This window comes from Strongylocentrotus purpuratus, unplaced genomic scaffold (assembly GCF_000002235.5).
Source record: "Strongylocentrotus purpuratus isolate Spur 01 unplaced genomic scaffold, Spur_5.0 spur5_scaffold_12, whole genome shotgun sequence".
Lineage (NCBI taxonomy): Eukaryota > Metazoa > Echinodermata > Echinoidea > Camarodonta > Strongylocentrotidae > Strongylocentrotus > Strongylocentrotus purpuratus.
The window spans coordinates 27141883-27155478 of NW_022145597.1; the positions used below are offsets into that span (position 1 = coordinate 27141883).

Here is a 13596-nt window from a genome sequence, read left to right on the forward strand (position 1 = left end):
TGTGCTACCCGCAGTTTCCTGTCGAGCCTGTGGTTATACATGACCTATAGTTTTTCACTTTCGTCCAAGCAATCAACAATATCCAAACATCCGGGAGAGTTTAAAACAAAAAACATTTCCCAAACATCCTTGAAGTGATTCCTGTCTGTCTACGTGATACTAAACATGCTCCAGATCCTTATACACCAATAATATCGTCCTTGTTTTCACGAAGTGACGGTAGTGAGGAAAATCGTCATGCAAAGTGAATGCAATTTCTTTTCACTACCGTCACTTCGTGAAAACAGCGACGATATGCCAGAGAGTCTAGTTTGTCTTCAAATTTACTGTGCAAGTGTCATATTGTACAAATTACCAAACAATATAAAGGGAAAGCAGAATAGTGTACTGTAAACAAGCAAATGATATTGCCTTTGATAAAGAGGACTTTAAGTTGGGAATATTACCATAATCTGACGTTTTTAATCATTTATAATCCCAAGTACTAAAGCTTCCATCTATTCCTGTAGCCGGATTTTCTTAAAGCCAAGTAATTCCTCACACAGTCTCTTGCTGTCTGCTACCTAAGATCACTAGGAGGAAAGCAGATGACAGAATATCCAAAATCCCTATGCAGTGAAGGATTAATCCTTTAATCCAGATAGATTCCTTCACCTTTGTTAGCCAGAAATGTTTTTCTGGCCATTGCTGTGGTTAAATTGCTTATCATAATTCACAATACCCTCAACGAAACTAGTACTAAACGAAACCCAACCTTCTGAATAAACAAATCAAGAACAAATACTACTCTTTAAACAGGAACCCCCTAGAATATCTCACCTCAAAGTTAAAATCTTTAAGAATCCTTCAACAGCATTTATCACTCAATCACCAGGGTAACATATTTGTTTATGATATCCTTGTTTCATATTCCTCTTTCTCTCACTCGGAAGTATGCCAAACCTTTCCCCTAAACCCAGATGCCTTGTTAGATTACCATGAACTCATGACTCATTTTGCCATGGTTTCCTTCTATTTATGCTCACATTTCCTACATCTTAGTTGGCAAAGCATTTAATATGTTAACTGAAACTGAATTCTTCAAGTATCGATTGTAATAATATAAGGTAGGGCAGAGGATAGCCAACACTTCCCCTTCAAATCAACAATGTACATTTTTTTTCGAGAATTTCTATAGTTGAAGTGTCATAAATCCATTTTAAAAGTATAGATTAAAAAAACCTACAGTTTTAAGCACGAAAACATATCGGTAAATAAGCTGCAATCTGCATTTGATGTACCATTTCTTTGACCTATGCACAAGTGCATGAAAAAGACTTTAACCTTGTTTCTTCTTCAAACTGATCACAATATACACCATGATTAAAACCAGAAAGACGCTTACTCACTTTGTTAATAAACATATACGAGAAGAAGGACATTCATTAGAGTTATAACATTTAGCATCTTTGGGTCAACTGCTTCCTGATGTAGTGAAAGTCTCACAAGAAACGATAAGAACAAAAAAATCATCATCATCATTCCTTTTGCGACATGAAGTGTGAATATCTCACACAAAACAGGAGCTAAACATTGTATCAACATTATCCATTTCAATCAAATTTGAAGTGAACACTCTTTTGGTCCCCTCAGAACCATAATACAATTGTAATACAATTTTGATGGCTCACTTTTTGTCTGTCTCTTTTCTTTTCAATCTCGTAACTTATGCTAATTCAAAGCTCTTTGCTACACACTTTTCCCAAACTGTGTGAATACACATCACTTTTGTGAACCTTTGTCAATTTGAGATGTTCATGTTGGTGTGCCACTGGATGGGATAGTAGACGGTTCGTCTGTCACCCATTCACTGGCACTCTGGCGGTACGGGGCTGTGCCAGTTAGTTCTTCTTTCCCCTACAGAACATATAACCCTCATATGTATGTGTCAAACTTCCTTCCCATAAGACTGATTGATACAGATGATAATTCAAATCTTGCACTGATATTTATAAGATCTCATGGATCTTTGCCATCTTCAGCTCTTCCTGTTGACAGGCAGTCGGGCGGGATGGTAAACAGATCAATCGTTCATCAACTGGGTGCCTCGATCTCTGACAGTCCTGTTTTCCCTACAGCACATATTAGAGTAAACAACTTCAGGGACCCGTTTCACAAAGTCTTTTTTCAATGACAAATAGTGAAAATCAGTGACAATTCTGCCGATGGCCAATCAGAAAAAAGTATTTCAGTAGCTTATAACAAAGACTGTCATTTGTCACTGATGACAAGTTTTGTGAAACACCCCCTGATCTTACTCTATCATTACATCAGCTGCTTTACATCTCGTGCTCGGCTTTATCCCTGACTCACCCACTTGGGTAGCTCTTCTATCAACTCCCTCCAACGCATCCATGATGATAGAAACTAAGCTTGTACATTTAAAACATAAATATACAACCACCGCACAATAATAAAACTGTCCCACTTCAGGGGCCTGTTGAGACATACTCAACACAAAGGTTGAAAATGATGAAAATATGGACAATATATACAGCAGAGGTCATTCCATTCTGTCCAGACAGATGATGCAAGAGTAGTTGTCTTTAAAAGAGAGGTCAAAGGTTAATCAAGAGGTCATCATGACCTCCAGTAAAGCATGTCGTCTCTTTGAGGGATCACCGCCCGATCAAACCGTGGCCAGAAAAATTTACTATCCGTGTCGACGTTGTACTCCAGCGAGTGTGCTATGTCCATCATGAGATCCTGTGGGACTTTGTCCTCCTCGATTCGCCGAACGATAACTACCTTTCCTCTGACGGAATCCACCTTGCGGGGGATGCGACTGAGGGCGAGACGGAACCTTTGCGATTCATGCTGAAGGTATTTCCAGGAGACCAAGAGGACAATAGTGGTGCTGTGGACGAGACTGAGAGCGAGGCGTTTGGTGCTTGGGCGACTGTCACGGCCGGTACCTGCGATCTCGCTCCAGAGCGTGACGTGAAGGTGGGATTCTTGATCAAGGAGCTTGGAGCGCATCATCTCAGCCAGGGTCAGGTCGGTGCCATGGTGATGGATGAAGATGTCGCAGCGATGTCGCATGATGAATGGCTGCATCTCAGCCTGCACAGGACTCACTGCAGAAAAGAAATGCAAACAATGTCAGGGTATGAAACGGATGGCTCAAGACCGAGGAACTTGGAGAGACACTCGATATAGAATTTTGATTGGGTCACTGAACCTGTCATAAACTGACAGATCACTATTGATGATGATGAAACAATGTTCAAACACTCCCACGTCTATCATCGATTGTATAATAATACTCTAACAACAGTTGCTTCAAGGTCAATAGCCTAGCTACACTAACCAATTTCTTAACCCCCCCCCCCCCCCCCATCACCAAACACTACACCTACTTGTTTGGGTTGAAAACGATAGGAATGTGAAGAATTGTGTAAACATACGTGAATGCGATTCTAAGATTGTCAATATGACGCAAAATGTATGTATTTCTGTACTATGTTAACTAAAATTGGCACAATAAAGGCCATCATTTCATGGTGCAGTATAGCCTTTGAGGTGACAAGGTACTTACTTCCGAATCCGTTAATGCCTCCATCAGATGTGAAGCTTTCATGGTTTGATCCATGTCTCGCTCTCACTCGGTGACCTTTACAACATGGCTGATTCCTGCATTCTACAAATGTCAAAAGAAAAAAAGAAAAAGAAGATTCAAAACGTAAGATAACTGATGAGCCTAAAGAACAACAGAAAAACATATAGTGTGTGATTTGGCATGCCGACCATAGCAGCTGAGAAGTCTTTTGCCTTGACATGTTGAGCCTCGTTCAGATTTGATTCGTACAATCACCTGAAGGAAAGATTGCCAAAAGAGAATAACACAAGCATAGAGAGCTTTATATTTCTGCATTATATAACACACTTCGAAGTGAGCATATGCTATTAAAGTTAGGGCCGATTTTTGTGTGCAGCTCTTTCTTTTTTATTCCCAATTACCATTCATTCGTAAACACACAATGCCGTTTTATTTTTATGCTATTTTTTGTTTACACGGTTATAACTATGTAACGTGTGAACCAGGCTAACACTTAAAGGGATCCGGTAACTTTGTCTTAGATCCTTTTGAAAAAATCCTTGATTTAGCTTATGCTGCAATGATAGTTATAAACCTTTAGGTCAGTCAGGAACCCCATGACTTTTACAAGTCGATCGCCTGTCTGATTATCAAGATATTTATGGTTGGAAATCAAAGTCAAATTTTGTGTTTGCCAAACAGTTTTCATAACACTACAGTCTATTGAGGAAAACGAGTAAGGTAAAACTGGTCACTCAAAGGATTTTACTTTTTTGAGGCACTTCTTGATCACTTTGAAGCGCAATTTTTTCAGAGCTTCAATATTACACCATATCACAGACACTGATAACACGAAGGGCCGTGCATCTCAGATTCATCATTGTTAAACGATCCCTTTAAATGGTACATGAGTCCACTTTGTATTCCTGAAAGTCCCTAAAACTAGGTAACATTTGGAAACCATAAACAACTTACTGCAGAACCAGACAACAAGTACGATGGTGACAACCGCCAGGAGAAGGATGATGATCACGGCTGCGATGACGGCTGGTGACGTGCCCTTCGATATCGGAGCAGCTGTTGTCATGGTCGCATTCATACCAGCTGCATTCACTTCCCCGGTGATACCGGACCCCTTAGGTGTCGAAGCAGTTGCTGTTTCAGGAACATCTCTACTGCTTGTTGTTGTTGTAGTTGGGTCTGGTCTATCTTTTGGTCCTGAAGTGGAGATGGAGGCATTGGAGGCAACAGTGACTGGTCCTGAGTTTGGTCCAGTCGTCAGGTCGGTGTTAGGATAGTCGGTGGTACCTGCAATGGGGATGAGGTAAGAAGAAAAAAGTCTCTTTTTAATGTGGTACAATAATAAATCAAACCATTGGAAAAGCAATGGGAATCTATGTCTTTCCCCAACAGCAATGAAGCTTCATTTTGAGAAAGTGTGCTGGTACTGATCATAAATCATTGTGAATTGCGTATAGCGGTTATATTTGTACAATGAATGGTGGTGGTTATTTTACCTGACTGCTAAGAAAGCATAAATGCTTGTAAGTAAGCAACCAGACGGCCGACGGCTTTAGGTCCTCTCCAAGGGACCTGGTAGTGAGGATTAATGCCTAATTACCAATTGTGGTCATGTTTGTTTAATAATCACATATTGCGGTAAATTTCCCAGCAGCCAATTGGAATCATAACAGCAAAATCTTGTTGAAAACTTAATACCCTGAACTTCTAAATGGGCCATGTGCATGTGGCTTAAACATAGTCCAAACTCTCCCAAGGAATCCCTTGTCCAATTTAGCAATAATATCTCTCAAAATTGACAATTTTGGAAGGCTATATGTTGGAATTAATCTTTGACAGGAATAAAAAGAAGAAGAAGGAGATTTTTTTTTAAAGAAGAAGAAGAAGAAGAAGAAGAAGAAGAAGAAGAAGGAGAAAGAGGAGAAGGAGGAAGAATTGTGTTGATATAATGAATTTTCAGAGGATACAAGGTGCTAGCTGTCCCATAGCTTAAGGACAGATTGAAGTAAATATAATAGTTACTAAACTCTACATTATCTTTAAAGTGAGTCAGAGACTCTTTGAGGTCTTTAAACTGTTTCCATCATCCTACTAGCAATTCCCTGGCCTATAGCTGCATGTGCATCAGACCACAAAACCACATCACTTGTGGCTTTTCTACAAAACAACATTTACATCTAAGTAACCACACTTAACTCACCATCCAACCATTCACATGTATCTCGAATTTTGAAAAGCTGTGCTCTTCAAAATTGTTGTCTGCAACTTTTCTGAATCATTTGAATCATTCTCTGTTAATCTATGCTTTATTCTCTCCACTCTCCCCCTTCTCTCTCTCTTCCCCTATCTCTCTCTTTCTCTCTCTCTCTCTCTCTCTCTCTCTCTCTTTCTTTCTCTCTCTCTCTCTCTCTCTCTCTCTCTCTCTCTCTGTTTCTATCATCTACTTCTCTAGCTTTCTTAAGCATGATGTCTTTCAGTGGTTATTTTTTTTGCTGTATTTCTTCTTAATCCTCAGAAACTCTTATCCACTTACCCCATCCCTCTTTCCTCCCTTCATCTTTTTTAATAATAATAATAATTATAATAACAAGATCTTCTATAGCGCGGTCTCCTTCAGCCAAGCACTCTTGGCGTACGTACGTTGCTCCAAAATGTAATACATATCAACCAAACTCTGTAGGTGCACTGCTCATGGTATATACAGTTAAAACAGTATCCAATAGTTTATCTTTCCTTCGTTCATCTTTCTCTTTCTCTTTAGTCTCTATTTCCAGTACTCTGTACTGCTTCTTCTCTTCACCCACCCATCCAATATAATGAACACATCTTCATCTTGTCTATCCATACATTTTAGTATGGGACGGTCTTTAAAGATAAAGTTGAGTTCTGGTCATGGGATTGCATTGTAAATGTAGCATGTATCATGTAAGGTTCTGGAGTCATCAAAAATCAAAATCATAATAAATTTGACCCAGTCTTGGTAAAGTAACAAGCACTGTACACAGAAAGATATGGGACTACCCAAATGGTGTTGGTGCTACTAACCTTGATTTCCTTATCTTTCTATGCTCGTTACTCAGCCAGTATACATTTTCTACCAAAATTGTTTGGCAAATGACATATATTTGTATTCTTGAACATTCAGTTTCGTTTGATTCTGTGAGACTTCATTTTCTTTTTTTACCAGAACTCAACTTTATCTTTAATCACGAGTCTGCTGTTTTCCAATGCTTTCAGACGACTTTGGTTTTATCCCTATTTCTGGGAGGATGAAATCTACTCGAGACAGGCTACCCCAAATCTAACCTTCGTGTGCGCACAGCAGAATTACATTATATAAGCAAGGGAATTCTTTATACACTATACCTCAAGGAATTGCCTATATTCCTTTTAGAAAGACACCTTACGGTTTCATTTACATTAAAAACTCATGCGCAGGCACAAGCTATCGACATCGAGTGCCAGATTTCTACAAATGTTAATCCAAACCGTAGGTTCACGGTCCAACCATGAAATGGAGAAGAAAATCTTCTTGGTGCTTAAACCGCTTTTCTTCATTTATCTACATATAATTTATATGCAACCTATTCTTCTAAATGATAAGAATTTGAAATCCCCCCCCCCCTCCCAGCCCCTCCATCCCAAAAAAATGCAATGTCCTAGATGTAAAAACAAATCATGTACATTTTTGTTGTCTCATACAGCTAAACAAATGTATCATTGTGGACACTTGAAGTTCGAAGTTGTCAAGTCATCGTAAAATTAACCCTAACTCTACATCCAACCCTAACCCTAAACTTAACCTAAACCATGATCGCAATCAAAATTGACAAAATAATGCCCAGCGCATGTGTTGGAGCCTCCCTACCCTGTAGAGGTGTCGTGGTCGAGTGGATATGTCACCGGACTGGGTCACAAGGTCCGCGGTTCAATTCCCGCCGCAGCACCAATGACCTTTGGCAAGGCATTAATCTACAATTTGCCACACTCGATCCTGGTGAGGTAAATGGGTACCTGACAGGAATCGATTCCTTGAAATGCTAGAGCCCTGTAATGGTAGCCATGCTAAAGCCGGAGTAATAATTTCAAAATCTCTTTTGAAGCGCATATATTAGAGACGCTATAATGTGATGCGCTAAAAAAGAACCAAATATTATTATTATCATTAATTTTACCAGCATACCTACCAACCTTTCACAGACATAATAAGGAATCTCTCAAAGAAAAATTGTGAATACAACCTATTTTGCATACTTTCCATACAAATATTTAAGAATTGTAAAGAATCAGGGGTTTTTGCACCATAGTTTGAGGACCAAAAAATAGTAATCATTATTTCCAAAACAGGAAAGGCTAAAAGCAATGCATCTGTTTGGCCTGTGCTTAGTAAAAGCAATGGAGCAGTTATCGCTTACATACTAATAAAGCTTAGCCTTTCATTAGGTTCATAAATCTGGCTTACACGCACCAACTAGTCATATGAGCAATGATAACATGTTTTCATTAGGCATTGGGCCTTCACCGGTGAGGCGCACTCAATTTGAGACTCTATTCTTCTCCAATTTCCTCAAATAATAGCCCGAAGAAAATGATTCACGTTGAGAGGTCGCCGCTGCGCTGGCTTGTTTAGCTTGGATAATGCACATGCAAGGTGTGCTGGAAAAAATAATGTTTTTATTCACCATGGATCTCAATTTCAATTTCAATTTCATTTATTTCCACAGATTCATAAAAGACAATTTAAATTACAATCAAATATAAAAGCATTACAACAAAAGATGAACTTGTAGAGGGGGCGATCAAAAACCACAGAGGTTTATCAGGGATCACCCCCTGCTTAAAATTACAATATCAAAATACATTAAAATTTTAAAATATGAATCAATAAACACATACAAAAACATATATAAATATTACATGCGAATCTATGTGTGGGGTGAGTAGTAGTGGGTTGGTGATACCAATAAATACAATATATAGAGGAAATGAATGATATACAGGAAAGAAGGAAAAAAAGAGAAATAGTGAGAAAAATAGTAAAAAACACAAGTTGGATACAATCTGATCTAATGGGAATGTTTCTCTTTAATTCTCGCTACCCTAAATAGGTACGAAAATCTCGAAATTCGCGAGACGAGGTAATTTTCACTCTCTCGGGTCGTCACTACAACTTCCGGTATAGAGTCCCATCCCGCTGGCGCTAGCGCCTGTGTTCGCTGTGCAGAGACCAAAATTATTCCAGAAAAAGTATTTGGGATAGCCTTTGGCATAACCATCTGGATCAATCTGCTCCTTATCGAAATGTCTCGAACAAAGCCGCGATTTTTTGGTCAAATTCACTTTGTCCTTGCGGCGAATCAAGCGCAGCCATGTCGCTCGTGTTCCAGCTTCGGTGGGACATTTCACCCAAGTCACGGCCTTCATCCACCCCCATTTTTCAGGGTTCTTACGCTTGGAATCATGAGCCCAGCACTGTGCAGCCTCACAAAAGAAAACCATCGTCACTGATGTCAAAAGACGCAAAAAACAACGAATGAAATGTTCAAATAAACGTTGAAATATTTGCGAAAAAAAAACAAGACCGAGCAGACGACATATTCGGTGCATACACGTTGTGTGGCGACGGCGTTTTACGTTTGCGCTATCGCGCCTAGTAATATAGCGCCTGCACAGGAAGCTGTAATGTCGAAAAGCTATCCCATAATGCAATGCGCGTTTTCAGGATTTTCCCCGGATCTCGGCAGAATCGCTATTTGGGGTAGCGAGAATTGGTCGGAGCCAGAAGGGCTTTAGGTCTTCACATACAACACAGCGTTAATGCCTTTCTGCCTCTCTTTAAGAAAAAATATATACTTCCTCTTCAAAGAAAGTATTCAAAAAGTTTTCAGAGCCAAGAGGGCTTTAAGTCATATCATTTAACATGGAGTAATGCCCTTCTGGCTCTTAATGAACAACATATTCAAAGGAAGCTATAACAAATGTGCTTTATTTAATCTGTTGAGAGTCAGAAGGGTATCTCATGATATAATTTCGTCGCTGTTTTCACGAAGTGACGGCAGTGAAAAAAAAATTGCATTCACTTTGCGTGACGATTTTCCTCACTACCGTCACTTCGTGAAAACAAGGACGATTTAACAAAGAGTTAATACCCTTTCGCTCTCAACAGACAATATATCCAAAGTTAGTATAAAATGATGTGACAAGATTGTGCCTCTGATATTGTCCATTTAGAGTCAAAACGGAATTAAGTCATATATCATCTAACAGAGTTAATGCCATTCTGGCTCTCAAAAGATAACTTTGATTCAAAGAAAGCATGAAATAATGCCATATTTCGGGTGTCCGAACTTTATAGAGTTAGTCAAGCCTGCATTTTAATAGGTTAGTTGAGTACCTGCATGTTTTCTTGTACGTTATTGAAATGTGATAATAGGACATGGGGATGTCTTTTTGTACACTGAGCTGATGTTCGTGGGCGAAGGACGTGGAAATGTATCCTCACATGTTCAACTTTTTGTCATCCTTTCCATCATGGCCCCAAGCGTAACAAGAAAGAAACACAACATTTATATTTTTTTAAAGAAGAAGTTATCCCCTTGTCAATGTTTTTCCAAGAAACATTTTAGATTTGAAAAGAGCTATTTTACTTTTTTTTTTAAACATTAGAAAGTTTGCATCTACCGTATATCACTTACAGGTATTTTTGTAAGATGTTATTAAAACAATAATATTTGTCCATGTTAAAACATGTCAGGCAAGATTGCTCTAATACATTTTTTTCTTCTAAAAACGGTTAAAAAAAAAAAAACTTTTTAAAAAGCCGACCATCGATTTCAAAATTTGTTCGTCGGTCGCAAAGGGCAATACAACATCTTTTTTTTTATAGGCCTAAGGTATACTTCCCAAATGACTATATGTACATGTAAGTCCCTATGGCAGGAATTGAAACCAAAAGTCCACCAGGTTGCCTGCTCAGTTTGTTTTCAAAGTAATGCTTTATCTAGCTTCTCAGCAGTTAGGCAAAATAAATTTCCAACCATCAATCAAACATTTTATCATATTATTTTTTGAAATCATTTACATCCCTAATCTAAGTCATTTTCATTCTTCCCAAATCCATGACAAATTGGCTGTCCTATTTCTTTACACCACGCAAGACGGACAACTTTGAGAGCAACTAATTTACATTCCGAATCACACTTTTCGAAATGTGCTTCGAATTTTGAAGCAATATTGACATCACAAGCAACTTGGCGATGTAGTGAAACATTTGGATAATAAGAACTAGGCTCTTCCATTATGTATCTGAGTACCAGTAAGGGTATTTTATATTAAGGCTAAGTCTCATCTTATTAGTGATAACAAATACAGACTCAATAAAGTAAAGGGGCTAAGAAAGCTTAAAAGCCTCTTCGATATGACACAGTAACTCCCATGAAAAGAAAAATTGCAACAGCAATAGCGAAATATTGTATGTGTAAATGAGTGGGAGATGGAGGTGAAAAAACATTGGCTATCTGCAACAAAGGCCTCAAACGATATACTTACTGTTGACTGTGATATATATATATATATATATATATATATATATATATATATATATGGAAACAGGTATGTTTCATGTATGTTTAGAGTCATTTATTTTGTTTTGGCACTGTTTCTAGGCAGTTAACCACTTCATGTGCAAGGTGTAAGCCCTCTCTTTCTCTCTTTTTTCTACCTATTTCTGCAAGCCCCCCCCCCCTCTCTCTCTCTTTCTCACTTCTTTCTCTTTCTTTATCTCTCACTCTCTCTCTCTCTTTCTCTCTTTATCTACCTTTGTCTCTCTCTCTCTCTCTATCTACATTTGTCTCTCTCCCCTTCCCTCTCTGTCTCTCTCTCTGTCTGTGTGTGTGTGTGTGTCTCTCTCTCTCTCTCTCTCTCTCTCTCTCTCTCTCTCTCTCTCTCTCATTTGAAGATGAAACCAGAAAAATATATAGTAGAACTTGATGTGAGCAGAATTTAAACAATTTACATCGGATGAAGTCAGTAGCTTGGAGGAAACTGGGAGGATAGAGAATGGTACATGAAAGAAGTAAAATGGGTAAAATAATGAATGGAAAGAGATAGAGGAGAAGGGGAAGGAGATATATAGGAATAGAATAACATATAGAGAGGGTTAGAAAAGAAGAGAGAGACAGAGAGAGAGAAGGCAGAGGGTTAGATGGAGAGGGAAAAGAGAAAGATCACTGGACAGAGAAAACATCTTATCAAGAGGGGAAAAGGAGATGAAGCTGTACCTGTGAAACTAGCACCAAGCATGTGATTTTTTGAATATGTGAAAGGAGACAAAAAGAGAAAGATTTTGATTTCCACCTTGTGACAAAGGGCAAGAGACAGATTAGCAAGAGAAATACATGACAACATACATTTTAAAAAACCTGAGTAGAAGAAGGCTAAGTTTCCCTGAAATGCCAGCTAGTACTCATCTTGACGGTAGGTGTTAGTAGGCGCTATGCATGCAGCATGCTGCAGTTCATTATGTACATTATTCATGCGGGGCCGGGGTCCCATGTGTCAAAACCCACTTGCCCAAATAGAATTCAATATTATCAACATTTAAGAGAAGGTTGAGTCCTAGTAATGGTGAGGAGAACAAAAATCTCTTAACCAACCTAATAATGTTTATGTAGAATGTTAGAAAGTGTAAATGAATGATGTTTTCCAAAGGAACTAGTGAGAAAACAGATAACCATAAGGTCTTGTCTAGATATAAAGCAGTAAAACCGCAGCATATTTTTTGAAAAGTAATACACTTTGTATTTTTGTAGCAGTTTACAGCTAAATACTGAACGAGCCTTAGGTGTAAGCTAAAAAAGATGATGACATCCATTCTGTTGTAATTACAAAACACTGAACTGTCCCATATATTTGTATTAAAGGTAAAGTCCAGTTTTGAAAACGTTCCCCTCTCAAAAAAATCAAAAGGAAGCTCTTATTACCAATCATATGAAAGAATATGTTTTGACTACGGTAATACGTGATGATACAAATTTTGCCGGGAGACCGCCTACCAATTGATAAATTTGTTCAATTATTATATCTATTTAGACCTGATAGATATCACGCATGTGTCCCGCACATGTCGTGTAGTCCCACATACATCTTTTTGTGTACAGTGCTTGTAACTTTACCAAGACTGGGCCAAATTTCTTATCACTTTGATGATTTCAGAACCTTGCAGTACACACCAATACTTACATGTATATACTAGATGATCAACCTTTCCTGATCGATTCCACAACGTTTCTTTCACAATGCAATCGCATGACTAGAACTGGTCTTTAACTTGAATGTATTATGTAGGTACTTCTCTTTGAATATGGATTTCAGAATTTCTTTTATATTGTCAAGATTTCAACGCGTAACTTGTCAAGTCAACACTTTGTTCTATATGGATGATAGAATACTTGATAGTTCATTCTAAATTTTCTTGCAATGTGCAGTTCTTGGCCAGAAATCAAGATTAACATCGAGGGGATTTCATGGAAAGAGTCCCATATGAAATACTTTGCTCCATATATTCAATACAAAATAAAAATTTCATCATGCGTTCAGTGATTAATGGCAGTGGCACTGGAAAGAACCGTTAGCCAATAGTCATACCAAAATGTTTAGATTTTGGATGAAATAAATGGATAGAGGAGTTAAATTCTAGGGGAAAAACTGCATCATAAGTGGCTCTAGAGGGGGGCTTGGGGGCTCACCCCTCCCCCCCCCCCCTCCCCAAACACACACAGTTTGTATTCATCACACACTGTTTGTATTCATTATAAATGAATTCAGACAAGGCAAATGTAAAAAAAAAAAAAATGCAAGAATCCCAACGCCCACCCTACCATCCCCTCTCAAGAAAAATATATTCTTGTAGAACTGCACCTGCACTGTACTATACCGGTAGATCTTTGATTTAAAGGGATAATGGATATAAAATGCATCCCATTTGTAATGCATGCACA

General features: G+C 38.4%; 1 protein-coding gene across 1 annotated transcript in view; it reads right to left on the reverse strand.

Annotated features, from left to right (window-relative positions):
* Window positions 1-927: 927 nt before the first annotated feature.
* Window positions 928-13596, reverse strand: part of LOC100892843 — a 33065-nt gene continuing 20396 nt past the window's right edge. Inside the window, exons 3-5 of the mRNA XM_030982265.1 lie at window positions 4553-4885; window positions 3578-3679; window positions 928-3116 (exon numbers count right to left, since the gene is read on the reverse strand). Coding sequence (XP_030838125.1) covers window positions 2620-3116; window positions 3578-3679; window positions 4553-4885 — 932 coding nt within the window. The 3' untranslated portion in view covers window positions 928-2619. The remainder of the gene's footprint in view (window positions 3117-3577; window positions 3680-4552; window positions 4886-13596) is intronic.